General features: G+C 36.9%; 1 protein-coding gene across 5 annotated transcripts in view; it reads right to left on the bottom strand.

The window, feature by feature from the left end:
• The window catches only part of IFT88 (intraflagellar transport 88), a 148,568-nt gene that overhangs the window by 66,205 nt on the left and 60,586 nt on the right, over positions 1–21,777 (bottom strand). For all 5 annotated transcript variants that reach the window (XM_032838225.1, XM_032838228.1, XM_032838229.1 and 2 more), the window contains 2 exons: positions 10,451–10,550; positions 5,634–5,720 (listed from right to left, as the gene is read on the bottom strand). In XM_032838225.1, coding sequence (XP_032694116.1) covers positions 5,634–5,720; positions 10,451–10,550 — 187 coding nt within the window. The remainder of the gene's footprint in view (positions 1–5,633; positions 5,721–10,450; positions 10,551–21,777) is intronic.

The following is a 21,777-nucleotide window of genomic DNA, read 5'->3' as shown; positions in this document are numbered from 1 at the left end:
TGCAGCCATAAGCAGCAGCTTTTACTCTCTGAAGGTCTTTTTCCGGTCATCAGTGGCAGGATTGTTGCAGAAATGCCTATGGGTTCCAGCCTGTCCTCATTCCTCATTTGACTCCACATCTGGCTCTTCTGCCCAACTATGCTGTCCCTGCTGACCACAGTGACCCAGATCCCTGATGGGGCTTGGCTCTGGACCCAAAGAGGAGGCAATAGTGCAGAGGCAATTGCTTTCCATAGGGCTTTCCATGAAGGCCCCCTTTCAGTGGCTGCTGGACATGCTTGGCCACTAACTCACTGATTGGTGATCCCTGTTCAGATCCTCTGACTCTCCTTCCGCACCTTCACCTCCACAGCTCCTCCATCACTGTGTAAGTTCTGGTTCCCACATCCTTTCTCCCTAAACACTCACAGTGACTGCTTCCCTTAGTGAGCTTTTAAAAAACTGAGATACAATTCACATTTCTAAAAATGTACACTTCTGTGGCTTTTAATACATTCACAAAAAGTTACACCACCATCACCAATATCTATTTTTAGAATATTTTTACACCCCCCCCCAAGATATCCTGTACCCATTAGCAGTCATTCCCCAGTCCCCCTCCCACGCTGGCCCCTGGCAGCTGCTTACCTGCTTTCCATCTCCATGGATTTGCCTATTCTGGACATTTCATAATAAATACAATCATAATAGGTGGCTTTTTATGTCTGGCTTCCTTCACTTAGCATAATGTTTTCAAGGTTCATCCATGTTGTATTATGCATCAATGCTTCATCCCTGTATACAGCTCAATAACATCTCATTGTATGGATAGGCCACATTTTGTCTATGCATTCATTGTTGATGGACACCTTGGGTTGTGCCCACCCACTTTTGTTTGCTATGAATAATGCTGTTATGAACATTCATGTATTTGATATAAAAATTGGTACCTAAAAGTGGGGTGCTGCTATCATAAAAACTAAAACATATAACCTTATCTTTTGGACTAGGCAGTAGGCAAAATTTAGAGAAGCATTAGAACCACATTACTGGAAGTTGGAGAGGCAGTAAGAAATTGCTATCAGAGGCTGAGTAAACAGCAAGTCATATTTTGCAGTCATGAAACAAATGGGAAAACTGGCATCTACACTGACTTGGAAGTTAGAAAGTGTACTCAGTAAATGTGTGCATGTGGCCAAGGAGGTTTCCAGGCAGGAGGTTTAAAGTGCCAATTAACTTACTTCAACTGGGCATGATAAAGTACACAAAGAGTAAGGAGCTTAAGAGAGAACTGTTCAGATTTTCCAACTTGAATTTAGAAGAAATATAGAAAAACCAGGACCTGTTGGGCTAGACAATAAAATTATTTCATATCTCTAGTTTCTCTTAGCAGCAAGAGTCTCAGAGTAAGAACTGGTTGCAGGGTAGAGATCACATCAAGGGTGTGGCTGTAATACCCTTTGGAACCCTCTCAGAAAGATTTAAGGTAGTGAGTAGCAAAGTCGACCTTCTCTCAGGTAGAAAAAAGCTTCTAAGTATCTTTGGGGCTCTATTCCACAAAAGCCTTGTACACCTAAGTGGAAAGGGGTCTGCCTTGAAAAGAACTGTGGATGTGGCTTTTGGGGCACCCCCAATAAGATATATAGAAAACCTGCCAAGTTTTTAAGGGAACTGTACCAGCTTAAGTGTTGCCAGCTTGGATTAAAGGGACACAGTCCAAAATGAAAGAAGACCTGTGGGTCCCCAATTTTTCTGGGAAGAAAGCAAGCTAAGAAAGTTAATCAGCTGCAAGTATAGGTTATTTTTTTTGTAAAAGGAAGGTGCCCTCTGAAAGCAGAGCCAAGAGCAACAGAGCCCAAAGGATTGGGGGTACCACTCCCAAGGATCAAAGCTGGGCCCTGAGGAATATTCCCTTTTCCTACTTTAGGGGGCACTGGCCCCATGTACTTAGTTAGATTTCTGACCCATTCAGAACCAGTGTCTGCTAGGTACCTCCATCTTACCCCTTTTGAGCAAGAGTATCTATTACAGTTACCCTGTTCTTTTCGTACCACAGGATGTTAAGTCTATGAAGGAGATGGCATGTTTTTCTGTTCCCAGACCTTTGGATCAAGAGGCCCTGTGTCTGAGAAAGCCCCATCTCTATTTAGACCTGATGCTGTGAGTGGTGAGACTATGAGTGTCCTTGGAGGGGTAATCACTTGCATATGGAAAGGATGCACTGAATGCAGGCAGTGACAGACTGTTAAAATAAAGGTCCCAAAGAGTCACACCTTCCAGTATTCAGGCCCTTATATGGTTCTCTCCCATATTTGCTTTGCCCAAAAAGAATAACAACAAATTCAATGCACACAGGAGCCTGATAAGTACCCGAGTGCCCTGGGGTCTCCACCTATGGACCCTATCCCATATAAGAAGTCTGGGCTCCCCTGCCAGAGAAGGAGGAGGAGGAATGAGTTGCTGGTCAGCAGCTCAGCTGTTGACGTGAGGGAGGCACTGGTACCATGCAGCCTCAGTCAAGCCTCAGAATATGGCAGCAGGATGAGTGACCCCAGGCCAGACCAGCAGAAGGACCATCCAAGTGAACCCAGCATTTTCAGGTAGAATATGAGGTAATACACAGTTATTTTAAGCCACTATGTTTTGGGGCAGCTTATTACAGAACAATAGAAGCTGATACAACTACACGCTGGATACCAACAATACACATCCAATTATGTATCATGTATATAACTATGTACCAGACTCACAATTTTGCCTCAAAACAACTATTTTCCTCAGAATGATGCACAACAAATTATTGATCAGATACTGTGATGACTCTCCTTGGTTGACTAAATCTAACCATTTTTCTTCTTTTTAAAAAAATCTTCTTAGTCTCCACCCAAACATTAATTAAATTTTGGTCACCAATTTAACCACTCTGTCACTATATGATAATAATGTCCATTTGGTCACTAATTTAACCATTTTCACAAAAATTACAAATGATTTTCTAAATTCAAATGTAATGGCTGTAATGGAGACTGCGTTTCAGCCCCCCATACTTGTCCTTCAGAAATGCTGGGAATGTTGCTGGCCATCAGCCTCAGCTGTCAGCCCTATCTGTGAATCACTCTAGCCCAAAGAGAAAGAGGCACCTTGCCCAAAGTCACAACCCCTTCCTGGTGAGCAGACTGTATCCAATGACTGGTTGACGCAGAGGTACAAAGGCCCACCCCTAGCCATCCCAATTTCAGAGGGTCCAGCAGGGTTGGCTAAGGCCTGTGGTGACTACATCACAGCCCAACTTCCTTCTCCCCTCACTGCTGCTTCCAATCCTTCTCTCTGAGGTGCTGATCCAAAGAGATCTTCCCAGTAAACTTTATGAAAGCTCATACCCAACTCATGAGTTTGCTGTCTCACCAGCAAAAGTGGTCTTTTCTGACCCTCCATTCTTGTGTGCTACCTCTCTGATTTCAATATTATATACTTCTCCTTGGTGCCTTCCTTTACTTCGGACATCATACTGTAGTTCTTTTCTGGTCTTCTTGACCAGAAAAGTCTTATTTTTGTGTTTTTAATGTATGTGAATCCCAAAGTTAGTTCTCAGTTCTGTACTATACTCTCACACCAGAAATACTTTCTATTGTCTTAGTTCAGGCTGCTATAGCAAAAATTACAGGCTGGCTTAAAGAGCAACATTTATTTATCATAGTTCTGGAGGCTGAGAGATCCAAGACCAAGGTGCCAGCAATGTGGGTTTGGTCCTTGGTTTGCAGATGGCTTCCCTGCTGTGTCCTCACAGGGTAGAGAGTAGGCTCTGGTTCCTCCTTTTCTAGTAATGGTCCTAGTCCCATCAGGGGATTCTCATAACTTTATCCATCTCATGAGTTCATCTAACCCTAATTATCTCTCAACGTCCTTATCTCCAAATACAGTCATATTGGGGGACTGGGCTTCAATACAGAAATTTGGTTGTGGGAGAAGACACAAACAATCAGCCCATAGCATCTATTATCAAAGCTTTAACCTGATCAGAGATGATCATCAAATTTTATGTAACCCTAACTTCCCATCTGAGATTAGTTCCACGTGTTCCTGGACATTTCTATTTAAATATATCACCACTGATACAAACATTTTAAAAAATATATTTAAAAACAAACTCAGCACCTCTCCCCCTAATCTGCAGCCTCCTCTAAACCTGCACCTGGCACCACTCTCCTGACAGACTTAAAATACTAGAAGCATTGTTCACCAGTGGTTTTGAGCTCTTTTCCATCACAACACATGCAAGAAATAACATCTTTCCACTGTAACAGTAGTTCAACACAGCAGTAACTGTCAGTGGGGCACAGATCAGAAGTTCAAAGAGGGACTAGAAATGTAGTTTAACTAAATATAGTGATCCTTATGCATACATTCCCTCCCAGCTTTCCTGCCTCTGTGATTTTGTTCACTCCTTTTGTCTCCCAAAATGTTATTTGCCTCCACAGAATTTCTTTCTTTCTTTCTTTCTTTTTTTTTTTTAAGATTTTACTTATGTGAGAGAGAGTGAGCAAGAGCAAGCACAAGCAGGGGGAGCAGCAGGCAGAGGGAGAAGCAGGCTCCCCGCTGAGCAAGGAGCTGGATGCAGGGCTTGATCCAGGACCCTGGGTCATGACCTGAGCTGAATGCAGAAGCTCAACCAACTGAGCCACCCAGGTGTCTCTCCACTGAATTTCTGAAGCACTCATCACCTATATTAATTTATTACTCTCTACTTTGAACCAAACTTCCTTCTTCCCTCCTAGGCTACCTGCATGCTTCCTTTTTTTTTTTTTTTAAGATTTTATTTGTTTATTTGACAGAGTAGGCAGAGAGGCAGGCGGTGGGTGGAGGGGGAGGGAAGCAGATTCCCTGCTGAGCAGAGCCCGATGTGGGGCTGGATCCCAGGACCCTGGGATCATGACCTGAGCAGAAGGCAGAGGCTTTAACCCACTGAGCCACCCAGGTGCCCCCTGCACGCTTCCTTTGTTCCAAATTAAGAAAGTGCCCTTTTAATGAGCTTCTAGGCTTTTGGTATTCCCCAAGACTGGGATCCAGCAGATGCTCAAAGTGCGCTTCTTATGGTGACACTATATCTTACATAACTCATTTAACCTGAAACTTCATTTTCTTTACTACTAACATGGTGTTGAAATAGGGAGTGCCTGGGTGGCTTAGTCAGTTAGGTGTCAGACTCTTGATTTTTGGCTCCGCCATGATTTCAGCGTCATGACATCAGTCCCTGTGTTGGATTTCAAACTGGTTGGAGAGCCTGCTCAAGATTCTCTCTCTCCTTCTCTCTCTGCCCCGCCCACCTACCTTTCTATCTCAAAAAAAAAAAAAAAAAAAAAAAAAAAAAATCTCTAGCTCATCTCCCAGATCTACATTCTATAATTCTCTGAGTGATGCTTAGCACCATAATTTTTCTCCCTCCCTTCTACTTCTGAGATGGTCCTCTTGCTCATGTCCATAGATATGGCCCCTGGCCCAGAACTTGTCATGACCAGACCCTCTAGACACCCAATCCTACTAACATTCTCCACTAATCTTCTTTGGAGCCTCTCTAGGCATGCTCTTCGGGCAGAAATTCAGCAACATAAAAATACCACATTATCAACTCTTAGTATAAAAAAAACAAAACTTACCAAATAATAAAGAAATGAGAGGTTGGTTGCAGCTGCACTTTTCACTCTACTGTCCTTTTTTTCAAACATTTTTAAGGTCTCTACAGCCTAGAAATGAAATATCTGGAAGTTACTACTATTGTAATATGACACTATTTAGTCTTAAGGTTGGGGTAAAGATCAATGTATCTAGAGTATAAGGCCAGGTTAGGACACAAAGGGAGTGGATTAATATGTTTAAGAAAATAGATTACAAGATGAGAATTTCATTTGAGAATTAAAATTTATAAAAAAGGACTAAAAAACCCCTAAAAATACAATAACTGAAATTAAGAACATAATAGATGGGCTTAATAGCAGATTAGATATAGCTGGAGAGAGTAGTAATTACTGGGCCTTCTGAGCCTTGTGACACAGTTTAGTGTTTATCTTGCATAATGGGGTATAAATGAGGTTTTATCTAAGAGACACAATCAAATATGCTCTTTACAAAATAATTCTAGGATTTTTGCTTCTGGCTATCAAAGATCAGCCTATAGAAGACCATTCTACAGAGAACAATTAGAAAAGTTATATTAAAATATTACAAATATCTTTTGAAGGCATCAGCGAATTAATGAGGCAACCAGAATCTGAATGTCAAGATCCTAGAAAATGTTCAGACTAAATAAGCAAACCAAAACAAGACACTAAGAAAAGGTCTCAGGAAAGAACATAAAAGACATATAGGAACCCAGTGAAAAGGTCTAATAGCAATGTAACTGGCGTTCCAAAAAGGGAAGAAAGACTATTGGTCGATAATTTTCCAAAACTGATGACAGAAACGAATTCTGGAAGTATTACAAAAAATGATCTTAAGTAGATCTATATATAATTATATTCTCAAGCCATGAGAATGAAAGTGCATTTTTAATCATTTGGCCAGTCTGAGACAATCCTAACCAAACAGGATATTTGGAATGGTCAAACACTTAGCATGAAAGGTGAGTGAATACTTAACCTAGAAATGCCTGAGAAATAACAGGAAGAAAAAGTGGAGGAAGGCAATGAGTTTTCCTTCCTTCCTTCAAAATACATTTACTGAATAGAAAATGCTTGGCTTCTTGGCACCTTCTGCTCTTAGGAAGAGTTGAGTCCAACCAAAAATCCTACTTTAGTTTTTATGATGGTCAAGAGCCACCTAATATTGAAAATATCTGACAAATCTGTGTCATGCAAGTGTTTGAGCTCATATGAAGTACCATTAAGTGTACTGACTCAATTTGGTTAAGGATAAAAGATTTTAAAATACTAGATTCTACATATATTGGTTATAATATAGGTAATTATTCTTTTCAAGGTTTTTTTATTATTTTAAGGAAAACCACTGTAAGTTTCTAGACTAGTAGTTTACAATTCTTCAAAGTAAACTGTGGAAGAAAAAAGACCCCAACATCATAAGCTCACTTCTGAGATTCTCACTTACTTTCTTAGAAGGATCTTTGACAATTGCTAAGAAGTTCCTAAGATGCACCTCAGAAATTACTGCTGTTTACACTGTACATCCTGTAGAAGTTATCTCATTGACTCTTTACACAACCTTCATGGCTATTAATGTAAAAGTTACTGTTATTTTGAATCTCTAGGTTTTATAAGCTGTATTCCACTTTGAATAAGAATTGACATGTTTTAATCTTTACCTTTAGAATGTGTCACAATAAATACAATGTGTTGATTTAAAATAGAAGGCATATGAATAGATTTAACTCACACATCTATTAAATTCTCTGAAGTAAAGTGCAGAGGAAAAAAACTGTTTTCTTGATATTTATGATATCAATAAAGCAGGTTATCAAAAGCAAACCAACAACAATTAAAAAAAAAACCAGTATGCTATATAGTTGTTTACATCATTCCTTTTAGAAATAACTATTCATATTACAGTCAAGAAAATGTCTTAGATTTTTAAATTTTCATCTTGTTACCTTGTGGCTCATTAGTAACAAGACATTAAGACTACATATAACAACAAATTATTCTCCTCTCAAAAGGTTACTAATGAATTCAAACAATATATATAAAAAGCAACGTAATCTTAAACCACTATTTAAAAGAGATACCAGAAGTATTTTGAACTTTACAACATTCGTTTAAAAACTTATTTATTTATATATTTATTTGAGAGAGAGAGAGAGAGAGAGAGAGTGCGTGCAAGCACATGAATGCATGAGTGGGGAGTGGGGCAGAGGGAGGAGACAGAAAAAAATCCTCAAGCAGACTCCATGCTGAGTGCTGAGACCAAGATCATGACCTAAGCCAAAGCCAAAAGTTGGCTACTCAACTGACTGAGACACCCAAGTGCCCCACACTTTACAACATTCATTAAAAAATATGAGAGAATAAAAAGTTATTTTGTATTTTAAATTTCTAAACTATAAATCATTCTAAAAAAGCTATAAAATTATTCTAATAAAGGGAACATTCCCAGGATATCTAGCTTTGAAATGGGTTGTTTTCATAACTGTTGTTTACATGTCAATAAAGGCATGGCCAATATATCTGTTTTTAGAAAGAAAATATACATCAATTCATTTACAAGTGAAACTGATAAAAGTACACCTAGTAAAATTAAATTTAGTTCTGAAGAGCAAAACAAATAATGAAAATAAACATTGATAGTTTGCGTTATGTCCCCCCCCCCCCCCAATGATTAGGAAAATAGATATATCTCCATTTTGGGTTTCTTTTCTGAATGGTGCCATCTACCTACTGGTTTCTATATTCCACTGAATCTGTCCCTACATTATCACTGGCCTTCAGGTCAAACTACTTCATTTCATCTACCTTTGGCTTTTTGGTGGATTCCTTCTCTATTACAAAGGTGACTACAAAACAGCACTATCATCACAAAGAACCATACTCTAAGATTTCAGCATCTTTACTTAACTATATAATTATAACCTCATACAAGAAGGCATACATTTTCCTCTTTTATTTTGAATTGTAAATAAGGTAGTCCTCATCAAATTATCATTATGAGTTATGTCAACTCAATCCATTTTAATCTAACAGGGTTTCTTTCAACTAAGGTTGTATCATACCCACCTCATCATACTTACAATATACAAATAAAAGAAACACAAAGTCAAAGCAGCAATGTTGAAAAGAAAGCAGAGATTACATTTTTAAAACATACGTAAATTAATTAAAATCTTGAAAATGAAAATGGAGCGTAAGGTATTTCAAAAGAGAATAGCTAGGTAAGTGGCAAACAATATGATTTGCGTTAACTGAATTCTAAAGTGAAATTTTAAATGAAATTTAACATGAAGTAATTAGAGTTTCTCCTTTAATAGACAATTTTAAAACAACAGTAATACATTGTTAAATCTTTCAAAAAGACCATTTAAAATAAAGTATCAAGAGAAAACTGGCAAATATGGTTTTCTCTACTTTGTCACCTGTAACAGTACTTTTCACACACATAAAAAATTATTTTTTTGGTGCAGAGATGACATTGGCAAGATAATAAAGACCAATTTGTGTGACTTCACTTTCACTGGAAAAGCATTACAACACTTAAAGAGAGTTATAGCTGCATTTAAAAAAAATTAATTTATTTATTTGACGGAGAGAGAGCACAAGTAGGCAGAGTGGCAGACAGAGGGAGGGAGAGAGAAGCAGGCTCTCAACTGAGCAGGGAGCCCGATGTGGCGCTTGATCCCAGGACCCTGGGATCATGACCTGAGCTGAAGGTAGCCACTTAACAGACTGAGGCACCCAGGCACCCCAATCATCACTGGCATTTCTAACGACCATGAGTGTGATGATCGAATGACACAAGAGACATAAAGTTACTTTGAAAGTCTTTTTGGTGCTTTACAAATGCCAAAAAAAGGTTAAGTATACTAAATGCATATATACAATGGAACCAGTCCATGGGACTGCATTATATTAATCATATAATGATTGCATGAACCCTGGGGTTTATCTCCCCCCTTCTCTAGAAAGAAGTTAGTCATTCTGTTGTCTCTTAGACAAAAGGAAGGCCTTACGTAGGAAGAAAAACTGAAACACAGGCTTGGGACAGGATGCAGTAAAGATACTGTGGCTTCCTCTGGCCCTACCTCTCTGGGTCTAAACTTGGGAGGAGCTGAGTTTTCTACTTATAGACACATTTGACACTAATCATTGGTTTTATGAACCAGGATCTCAGGTTTCATTTTGTTCATTCTCTGCAGTTATTGTCACCCCCATCCTTCCTTTTTAAAGCTGCCTACTCTTCTAGGCCTTGTCACAACCAGGTCTCATTTGAGAGAGACCACTAAAGGTAGAGTACCCATTCCATCTTGACCTAAGGTAGCAAGGTAGCAGTGGTACCAGCAAGAACTCCTGGAGCATTATGAAACTGTGTTTAGCAATGGGACCCTTTTATGCCCAATGCAATGTTAATAAGTAAACCAAATATACAAAACAGGTAACAAGAAAGCTACTCTGGTGAGCAAAGCAAATGGAAGCATCAGGCTACTAGTTGGGCTCCTGGCATTCCCTGATTCTAAAAAACCTTAAAGCTTTAGGAAACAGTCTGAAAACCTCTAGGAGAAAGTTGATCTCTGAACAAGAATATGGTTTAGTAATTTAGGACCTATGCTTTACATGAACAGTATTTACATGGGGACAAACAAGACAAACACATCAAAATTAAAATGGTATATTTTTGGAAATGATGTTAAGACAAGTAAAAATATTACTCAACTTCGGAATAATCACTGATAACAATACTCTAGAAACAGCTCCACAAGATTATTGCTTTCACTAGTTAACATATAAAACTTCATCTACAACTTTTAAAAACTTACTTGATTAAAGTCCTTTTGTCTCAAGTATGTAATTGCTTTGTTTATTTCCAGATCATTTGCTAACTCTACATACTGAGAAGCTTTCACAACTTCAACACACCTATAATGGAAAGCATAAAAAAAGTTATTTTATTTTGTTTTGGCATATTTATGTTGTTGGTTGGTTCCTTATGACTTTTCAAAATAATGTCTAAGTGTCCCTTGTGCTATCTAAGGCTAAGCACATGATTTGTTGCGATGCAGGGAGTAAGTTGCTGAATTGTTTAGTTTGTACACTAATCTTATCTAAATTTCCTTTGGTTTATTGTCACTTCCAATTATTTACGGTATTTTAAATAAAATTGGGTTGATATGTATAGTCTCATTTTTTAATTAACTACTAAAACAATTTCAATTTGTAACAGGTTAAAAGTATTTCTATTTATTTTTTCATCTTAAATGTTCTGATGGTGAAAAACTTCTATAGAACTTGTAGAATATGTTTAAGTTTTATGTCCAACTTGAACAGACTATCATAGATCTGTTCCCCAAAGCACACAGAACATTTGTTTTTAACTATATATCAGACACTGCACAGATTCCTTTATAAGCATTATCACATTTAATCCTCACAACCCTGAAAGATAGGCATGATCTCTGTTTAGAGATACAAATATGGAAGATCTAAGATCACACATCTAGAAAACTGAAGTAAGAATTTGAGCCAATTTTTACTGATAACCAAATCCACCACACCAAGCCTATTCTTCAAATTGAAGTCAACTGAAATCAGTTTAGTTTACCATGACCCTTATTAAAAAAAAAAAAAAAGAACATATAAAATACCAAAGGGCATCATACATAATAAGGACAAGGACTGTTTCATGCAACTTATTTCAGTAAACAATGTAAAATAAATTTCTTACCAAGGTCTGGTTCAAAAATATTTCAAATCTAATGGCCTGGACAACAATTTTTTTTTTAAAGATTTATTTATTTATTTGAAAGAGAGAGAGAGAGCATGAATATGGTGAGGTAAGGCAGAGGGAGAAAGAGAATCTCAAGCAGACTCCCCACTGATCGTGCAGCCCAATATGGGGCTCAATCTCACTACCCTAAGCTCACTACCCTAAGATCATGACCTGAGCTGAAATCAGGAGTTGGACACTTAACTGATTGAGCCACTCAGGTACTCCTAGCTTGGACAAATAATTTAAAAACATTATAGCAGAAGATCCCTTTCTTCAGGTAGAATCTTCTATTTTATCCTTGACTTATGAAAGATGGGGATAAAGGACGTGAAGCCCTGCCTGCACAGCACCCCTTTGAATGACCCTCTGTTCCCAACCCCACCCCAACAAAGTATCCCACTAAGACTGCAAGGACTCCAAGTGAATGATCTTGAAACTACTGATACATCACTGCATTCAGCAAACATTTATTGCATGTCTACTAGATGTCAGACATTATATTTGGCTCAGGGACTAAAAGGGTAAACAAAATATGGTTCATGCCCTTGCAGAGGAAGCAGACCAGTAAATTTAGTTCTGTGTAAGAACTATAATAAAGGAATACAAGAATGCAGGGGTAGAGACTCTAAACCAGACTGCAGAAAGGTATTCCAGAAATATCTGCCACTCAGTTTGAATCTTAACTTTTTATTACTTAAAAGAGACACACCTTAAATTAGGAACTTAGAATCTTCAAAAGTAAAGTGAAAAAAAAAAAAAAAGAAATGCCAGTAGCCAAAAGAAAACAAAAAATGCAAACTTTAAGTCAAGAAACATTATTAGAAGTAATAAAGGACACTGCTTAATTAAAAAGGGCTTATTAATCCACCAAGGATATACCCTATTCTAAATCTTCATACACCTAATAATATAACTTCAAAATAATATAAAACAAAAGTTAATATATCTAAAGAAATAAAGAAATCTATAACTACAGTAAAAACAAAAAACTTTTTTTTTTAAAGATTTTATTTATTTATTTGATAGAGAGAGACGGAACACAAGCAGGAGAGTAGGAGAGGGAGAAGCAGACTCCCTGCTGACCCGGAAGCCTGATGCAGGGCTTGATCCTAGTACCCTGGGATCATGACCTGAGCTGAAGGCAGTCGCCCAACCAACTGAGCCACCCAGGTGCCCCAATAAAAAAAAGAACTTTTAACACAACTCTCTCAATAGCTAAAAGAATAAGCAAACAAACTGCTGGTATTTACCCTAAAAATACAAATGTAGTGATCCGAAGGGGCATGTGCACCGGAATGTTTATAGCAGCAATGTCCACAATAGCCAGACTATGGAAAAAACCTAGATGTCCATCAACAGATGAATGGATAAAGAAGATGTGGTGTATATATATCCAATGGAAAGAACCTAGATGTCCATCAACAGATGAATGGATAAAGAAGATGTGGTGTATATATACACAATGGAATACTATGCAGCCATCAAAAGAAATGAAATCTTGCCATTTGTGACAACATGGATGGAACTAGAGGGTATTATGCTGAGCGAAAAAAGTAAATCGGAGAAAGACAATTATGATCTCCCTGATATGAGGAAGTTGAGAGGCAATGTGGGGGTTTAGGGGGTAGGAAAAGAATAAATGAAACAAGATGGTATCAGGAGGGAGACAAACCATAAGAGACTTAATCTCACAAAACAAACTGAGGGTTGCCGGGGGGAGGGGGGTAAGGAGAGGGTGGTGGGGTTATGGACATTGGGGAAGGTATGTGCTATGAAGTGTGTAAACCTGGCGATTCACAGATCTGTACCCCTGGGGCTAATAATACATTATACATTAATAAAAAAATTAAAAATTATGAAAAAAAGAATAAGCAAACAAAAATCAATAAGGATAAAATACATCTTATCAAAAGTGACATGAGAAGAAAATTGAAGTCTTTTATTTATTAAAAAGGTAGGATCTGTTTAATAAAACTCTTCTTATAGAGCAAACTTCAAATGCAGATGGCTTTACTAGTGAATTCCTCCAATTGTTTAAAAAAAAAAAAAGCCAATCCCATAAACTCCTCTGGGGGGGGGAATATCTGAACTTGTGGCGTAAAGACAGTTTACACTTATAACAAAATCAAAGACATTACTTTTTAAATTACAAATTTCAGGGGCATCTGGGTGGCTCTGTCAGTTGAGTGTCCAGCTCTTAATTTCGGCTCAGGTCATGATATTGGGGTAACAGGATTGAGCCTCATATTGGGCTCAGTGCAGAATCAGCTTGAGAGTTTCTCTCTCCCTCTGTACCCCCACTGGGACTTGCTCACTCTCTCTCTCTCTCAAATAATAAATTCTTAAAATTACAAACTTCATCTTTCTCACTAATATGGGTGCAAAAATCCTCAGCTAAAGATCACCAAATCAAATCCAGTGATATTTTAAAAGGATAATACATCACAATCAAGTAGAGTTCATTCAGATGATTTAACATTCAAAAATCGATCTTATGATTTTTTGATAGATGGATTTTCATAAAAACTCTTAGCTAACCAGAAACAAAAGGAAACATTCCTTCATATGATAAAGAGTAGCTATAAGAGTCCTATAGCAAGCATCATACTTTAATGGCAAGTTGTGGAAAGCTTTACCCTGTGAGATCAGGAACAAAACAAAAATGCCTATTTTATCACCACTTCAATTCAGCACTGAACTGGTATCAAAGCCAGTGCAATGAAGGAAGAAAACAAAAAGAAGCATAAAGATTGGGCAAAAAGAAATAAAACTGTCATTATCTATGGATAGCAAAAGTGTTTATGTAGATAACCCAAAAACATCTAGAGATGACTATCTGCATTTAATACATTTAATAAGTAAATGTATTAAGGTCAGTGGATAAAGATCAATATCTAAAATCATACTAGAAAAGCACAAGTAGAAAATGAAATTTTAAAACTATGCCCTATACCATCAAGAATCAAACACGTAGGAATAAGTATAACAAAAAACATGCAGCTCTCTAGACTTAAAACTAAAGAAAGTGTTTGGTGGTGCTTGGGTGGCTCAGTAGATTAAAGCCTCTGCCTTTGGCTCAGGTCATGATCCCAGGTTCCTGGGACCAAGCCCTACATTGGGCTCTCTGCTTGGTGGGGAGCCTACTTCCCCCGCCTCTCTCTGCCTACTTGTGATCTCTATCAAATAAATAAATAAAATCTTAAAAAAAAAAACCCCACAAAGCTAAAAAGTATTTGAAAGAAATTACAGAGACCTAAGTGGAGAAATGTATTGTACTTACAAATTTGAAAAGTAAATATTTTAAAGATGCTCTCCAGCCTGATCTATAGATCTGAATGAAATACCAGTTAATTTCCCGGTAGGTCAAGAGAAATGGAAGACAAGACACAGACTAGGAGAAAACATTTGAAAAGCAATGTCCAGACTTTCAGTAAGCTACTGCATGGTACTGCTGCCCCACTGTCCATCTTGTTTGGCCATGTGGCTAAGCAGGGACAAAAAACTGACACTAGCCCCTGATGCAAACATGTGTCCCAGACAGCAGCCTGCAGAGCCCAAGCAAATCTAAGTTCCTGATATGTCTTCCACAAAAGCCTTGTGATCAAGAGTCTCCCCCATCTCTCAGCTATAAAAAGGCAATGATTTCATGCTTATCTCATTGAGACAAAATATACAATAGTATTAAACAAGAATCCAAAGTAGCTGTCCTCGATAAACTGAAGCTAAAGTAAAAAAAATTTAGCCAAAATTTAGGATGTGAATGATACTATACCAGGCCTGAGCTATACACCCATTGAAAATTGCCCCAGAGAGAAGGAAACAAAATTAAAGACCCTGTCTTTAGTAAAAATATATAAAATTTCCGGCTTTATAATTAACTTACTAATAGCTTTGAGAGCTAGATATTGGCATATTCCAGATTTCAAATAGGCTAAAATAGTCAACAGTGAACAAAATAACTAGCAACCACTTTTTTTAAACTGTCCCCTTAAACCATTAAAAAAATTTTTTTAAACGGAAATCAGCCTCAAAAAGCTAGGTTTGAGTGAATATATATATATATACATATATATATGTGTATATATATAAATATATATGAGTGAATATATATATACATATATATGTGTATATATATACATGTATATACATATATATACATATGTATATACATATTGAGTGAATATATATGTGTATATATACATATATACATACACACACACATATATACATATATATACACACATATATACATATATATGTACATATATACACATATATACATATATATGTACATATATATACATATATACATATATATGTACACATATATACATGTATACATATATATGAATATATATGTACATATATATGTATATATACATATACATATATATACATATACATATATGTATATATACACATACATACATATATATACACATATATGTACATATATATACATACATATATAGTGAATATATATATACATATATATGTATATATATACATATATATAAATACACATATATTATATACATATATATATAACAGCCAATATGACTAAGTGAAATAGAAGACTATATCGCTTTGTCTTGATGAAGTCATTTAAATATTATTGAAATGGAACAGAAATCAGGTAAGTTTAGTTTAAATGATTTTTTGTTGTTTAATTTGAAGTCCTAAACATTCTCTAAACATTGAACAGATGTTATTTATATCTTATAAAAGCCTCTTCTTTAATATTCTACAAAGAACAAGACATGAAGAAATTAGACATGGAGAAAGTATGATGCTTATAAATAACCATTATGGAATGATATCCTGTATGTAAAGTATTTTCTTTTTTTTTTTTTTTAAGATTTTATTTGTCAGAGAAAGAGAGAGAGAGAGTGCACAAGCAAGGGGGAGGAGCAGGCAGAGGGAGAACCAGGTTCTCCACTGAGCAAGGAGCCTGATGCAGGACTTGATCCCAGGACCCTGGGATCATGACCTGAGCTGAAGGCAGACGCTTACCTGACTGAGCCACCAAAGCATCCCGTAAGTATTTTCTAACCATAGCCAGAAGCTCTGATGTTGACTCTAAAGATCACTGTCCTCCATTCAAAATATACATATATACATACAGAGGTATATAAATGCACATAGTTTTTTTGTATATAATCACATAAAATGTACACATATACATATATGTTCATAAGTATATACACATATATATTGCAGTTTCTGAAAAATACTATGTAAGCTTTATGAATATCAAACAATATGAATATGTTTATATTATATTATATTTATGTATATATTCATATATATAAAATATATGAAGCTTTGAAGAAAGCTTCAAAGTTACTAGAAACATGGGCTTTCATGTAATCTGAGATCAGGCAAATATTTTTTAAAAACTGGCAAGTTCTATCTAGAGAAATAAATGCCTACTTAGTTAACACATAAAGAAATAAGACTTCATGGACAGGACTGGAAGAGATTATGCTGAGTGACATGTCAAGCAGAGAAAGTCAATTATCATATGGTTTCACTTATTTGTGGAGCATAACAAATAGCATGGAGGACAAGGGGAGATGGAGAGGAGAAGGGAGTTGAGGGAAATTGGAAGGGGAGGTGAACCAGGAGAGACTGTGGACTCTGAAAAACAATCTGAGGGTTTTGGAGGGGCGGGGGGTGGGAGGTTGGGGGATCCAGGTGGTGGGTGTTGTAGAGGGCACAGATTGCATGGAGCACTGGGTGTGGTGCAAGAATAATGAATACTGTTACGCTGAAAAAATAAAAAATTAAAAAAAAAAAGAAGACTTACTACATTTTAGTTTACAAGTGAAATCTTAAAAATACCTATGAATTATAACATAGTTATGATATCACTATGCATATCACTATGCTCTTTGGCTAAAACTAGTATTATACTAGGCAACATTAAAAATACTGTTGGAGGAGTGATGTCAGCAAAATGGTGGTATAGCAATTTCTAGTACTTGTACCCTCCCCAAAAGATCGATTTTAAGGACTATCCATGCATGAAAATATTTTCACAAGAGCTAAGGATTCTAGGTGAGGGATTACAGCACCTGGGTGAAAATCAGATGTAAGAAAAGACACACTGAGGAGGACAGACAGATTCACAGACCCCCTTCATTTTTCCTCTGAGCCCAGACACCCTGGCATGGAGAAAGAAAGCCTCTTTCCAAGAGAAGTTGAGTAAAGTAAGTGTCTGACTTAACTGCAGACTCCAGACTAGACCATCCCAATACCAGGCTGACTCTCAATGCCCTTGGTGGCTCCCTAGCACACTCCTATGAACCCAGGATCCTGCCCATCCTGCTACCTGTAGGATTCTACATCCTCAGGTGGCTCCTAGGCATCAGGCTCCACAGATAGTACCTGTGAACCAAGGTTACCAGCTCACTCCAGTTCCTGTTCGCTCCAGTGGCCCCAGGTGGCTCCTGCAAACTTAGGTCCATGGCCCAATGGGTAAAGCAGCTCCAGTGGTTCCAGACAACCTCCAGATTCCCAGCAAGCTCCCATGAACCCAGAATCCTGACACATCCTAGCATCAGCCAGCTCCCAGGCAACAACTTTGGCCCTACAAAATAGACAGGATGACTGGGCCCAGAGACAGGATGACTACTGCGCACCCAAGCTTTTGACTCACTTCAGCACCAGGCTAGCTACTGCAGCCACAAATCTCAAATACCAAGTCAGCCCCCAGGTTCAAAGCAAGCCCCCATGGACCCAGGTTCTTGGTCCACCCAAGTGCCATAATTACTTCTGCAAATCCAACCTCCATGACATCTCCTGAGGGCTGCAGAATACAGGCCAACTCCTGCAGCCCCAGACTCTAGGTTGGCTCTCACAAAACCAGGCTTCCAGCCTGTCTCAGTACAAAAACCGCCTCTGTGGACCTAGATGCTAGGTCCACCCCAGTGGTTCCCAATGCCTGGTTGGTGCCTGGAAACCTAGGATCCAGGTCTGCCCACACAGACCAAGGTCCCAAGTCCATTACACAGATTCAAGCACCGAGCATACCCCAGGGAAACTAGGCTTCAGCTCCACCTTGTGACCTAAGCACTAGACTGGTCCCCATGTACTCAAGTACAAGATCTGCCCACTACTAATCCAGGCAACAGACAACAGACCTGTCTACTCAAGTACTCCACCAGAGTCCACCCAGAATTTCTGGACAGGCTGATTTGTAAAGGGCTTTACCTCATAAAGACAGTCTATAAAGGCTAAAAGAAGTACCTACTTCCTCAAGTACACAGATACCAACATAAAGATCATGAATAATCAATAAACTATAGAGCCACCAAAGGAAACTAATAAAATTCTAAGGACTAAAGAAATGGAAATCAATGAATTGTCTGACAAAGAATTTGGAATAATCCTCTTTAAAAAGTTTAGTCAATTTTAAGAAAACAGACAACTAAATGAAATTAAGAAAACAACACATGAATAAATCGAGAAGTTCCACAAAGAAAGAGAAACTATTAAAAAAAAGGCAGAAATCCAAGAATTGAAAAACACAATAACTAAACTGAAGAACTCATAAAAAGCTTCAACAACAGACCTGACCAAGCAAAAGAAAGATATAATGAATTGTAAGACAGATCATTCGAAATTATCTAGTCAGAGGAACAGAAAAAAAAAAAAAGAATGAAAGAAGCATATGTGAATTATGGGATATCATCAAAAGAAAGAAATCTACCCATTATTGGAGTCTAGGAGAAGAAAGAGGAAGGAACAGAAAGCCTAGTTAAAGAAGAGTAGTTGAGAATCCCAAATCTGGTGAGAAATTCAGACATCCAAGTTTGGAGAAAACCTTCTCCAAGACACATTATAATAAAACTGTTCAAAATAAAAGATAAAGACAATTTTAAAATCAGCAAGAAAAAATGTTCCTCACATATAGAGGACATCCCCCCATCAGACTATTAGCAGATTTCTTAGAAGAAACCTTGTAGGCCTGAGGAGAGTGGAATGATATACTGAAAGTACTTAAAGAAAAATGGTGCCAACCAAGAATATTTTACCTGACAAAGTTTTCTTTCAGAAATGAAAGACAAAGACTTTCCCAAACAAAAGCTGAGGGAATTCACTCCCACTAAACCTGTCTTACAAGAAATGGTGAAAGGAGTTTAAGACAAAATGAAAGAATGCTAATTAGCAATATGAAAACATATGAAAATACAAAACATATTGTTAAAGTTAAATAGCAAATTCAGAATATTGCAATATTATAATACGGAGCTATGTCAATCACATAATTCAAAAGGATAAAGGACAAAAGTATTAAAAATAACAACTATAATAATGTTAGTGGGTACACTATTTAAAAAGGTAAATACACATATAAAAGAAGGTAAAATTATGGGGAGTATAAAAGAGTAGAGGTTTTGTATGCAAAGTTCTCAATAACTTGAGGCTATTATAACAATAAAATATTTTATGTAAACAAAAATCTACAGTAGATGCACAAGAGGCAGAATGAAGGGAATCAAAGCATACCACTACGGAAATCATCAACTCACAAAGAAAAACAGTGAAAGAAAAAGAAGAAACAAGGGAACTATGAAACAGCCAGAAAATAGTAAGATGACATTAGTACCTATCAGTAATTATTAACTACTAAAATTAATTAATAATTACCTATCAATAGCCTCAACTAGCAATAATTAAGTGTAATTGAATTAAATTCTTCAATTAAAGCACAGAGTGTCTGAATGCATTAAAAAGTCCCAACGACACAAGAGAGTCACTTCAGCTTTACAGACACATACAGGCTCAAAGTGAAGGGACAGAAAAAGATACTCAGTGGAACAAAAAAACTAAGAGCTATACTTGTATCAGACAAAATAGACTTCAGGTCAAAACTGTAACAAAAGACAAAATGGTGGGGCACCTGGGTGGTTCAGTGGGTTAAAGCCTCTGCCTTCGGCTCAGGTCATAATCTCAGGGTCCTGGGATTGAGCCCCACATTGGGCTCTCTGCTCAGCGGGGAGCCTGCTTCCTCCTCTCTCTCTCTCTCTCTGCCTGCCTCTCTGCCTACTTGTGATCTCTGTCTGTCAAATCAACAAATAAAATCTTAAAAAAAAAAGACAAAATGGTCATTATATAATGATAAAGAAGTCTTTTCATCAAAAAGAGAATAATTGTAAATATACATGCATTCAATATCACAGCATTTAAATATGTTAAGCAAATATTAACAGACCTAAGGGAAGAAGTAGACAGCAGTACAACAATGGGGGGTTTCAACAATGCATTGTTCACTTTTAACAATGCATAGATCATCCAGACAGAAAACCAGTAAGAAAACATGAGATTTGAAATATATGTTAGACCAAATGGGTATACAAAACATTCTATCTAACAACAGCAGAATACACATCCTTCTTAAGCACACACAAGATATTCCCCAGACAGATCATATGTTAGGTCACAAAACAAATGTAGCAAATGTAAGAAGACTGAAATTATACTTAAGTATCTTTTCCAACAATAGTATGAAACTAGAAATCAGTAATAAGAGAAAAACCAGAAAATTCACAATATGGAGAGTTAAAAAAATTATACTCCTGAACAACCAGTGGGTCAAATAAGATATCAAAAGGGAAATTAAAAAAATACCTTGAAACACATGGAAACAAAACATACTAAAACTTATGGTATACAGCAAAAACGGTTACAAAAGGGAAGCTTATAGTAATAAATACCTACATTAAGAAAAAAAAATCATAAATAAACAACCTAACTTAATACCTCAAGGAACTAAAAAAAGAACTAAGTTCAAAATTAGTAGAATTAAAGAAGTTACAAAGATCAGAAATAAATGAAAGAGATTAAGATAAACAGAACTAAGAGCTTATTTTTTTTTAAGACAGAAAAAAATGACAAATCTTTAGCTGGACTACCTAAGAAAAAAAGAAAGATACAAATAAATAAATTCAGAAATGAAAACTAGTGAATTAGAAGAAAACATAGGTGAAAACTTCCTTGACATGGATCTTGGCACTGATTTTTGGCTATTACACCTAAAGTAGAAGCAATAAAATAAAAAAGATACAAGTGGGACTACATCAAACTAAAAAGGTTCTATACAGCAAAAGAAACTACAAAAAACAAAAATGAAAAGATAACTACAGAATGGGAGAAAATATTTGCAATTCACATATGGACATATCTTGGAGACACTGTGGGTTCAGTTCCAGACTGCTATCAATAAAGCAAATATTGCAATAAAGCAAGTCAAATGAATTTTTTGGTTTCCTAGTGCATATAAAAGTTGTTTATACTATACTGTAGTCTATGAGGAGTGAAACAGCATTATGTCTAAAAAAAAAAAAAACAGTGTACATACCTTAATTAAAA

This window comes from Lontra canadensis, unplaced genomic scaffold (assembly GCF_010015895.1).
Source record: "Lontra canadensis isolate GAN:19392208 unplaced genomic scaffold, GSC_riverotter_1.0 scaffold103, whole genome shotgun sequence".
NCBI lineage: Eukaryota > Metazoa > Chordata > Mammalia > Carnivora > Mustelidae > Lontra > Lontra canadensis.
The sequence above is the reverse complement of the archived record's forward strand: the minus strand, read 5'-3'. Positions and strand labels throughout refer to the sequence as shown.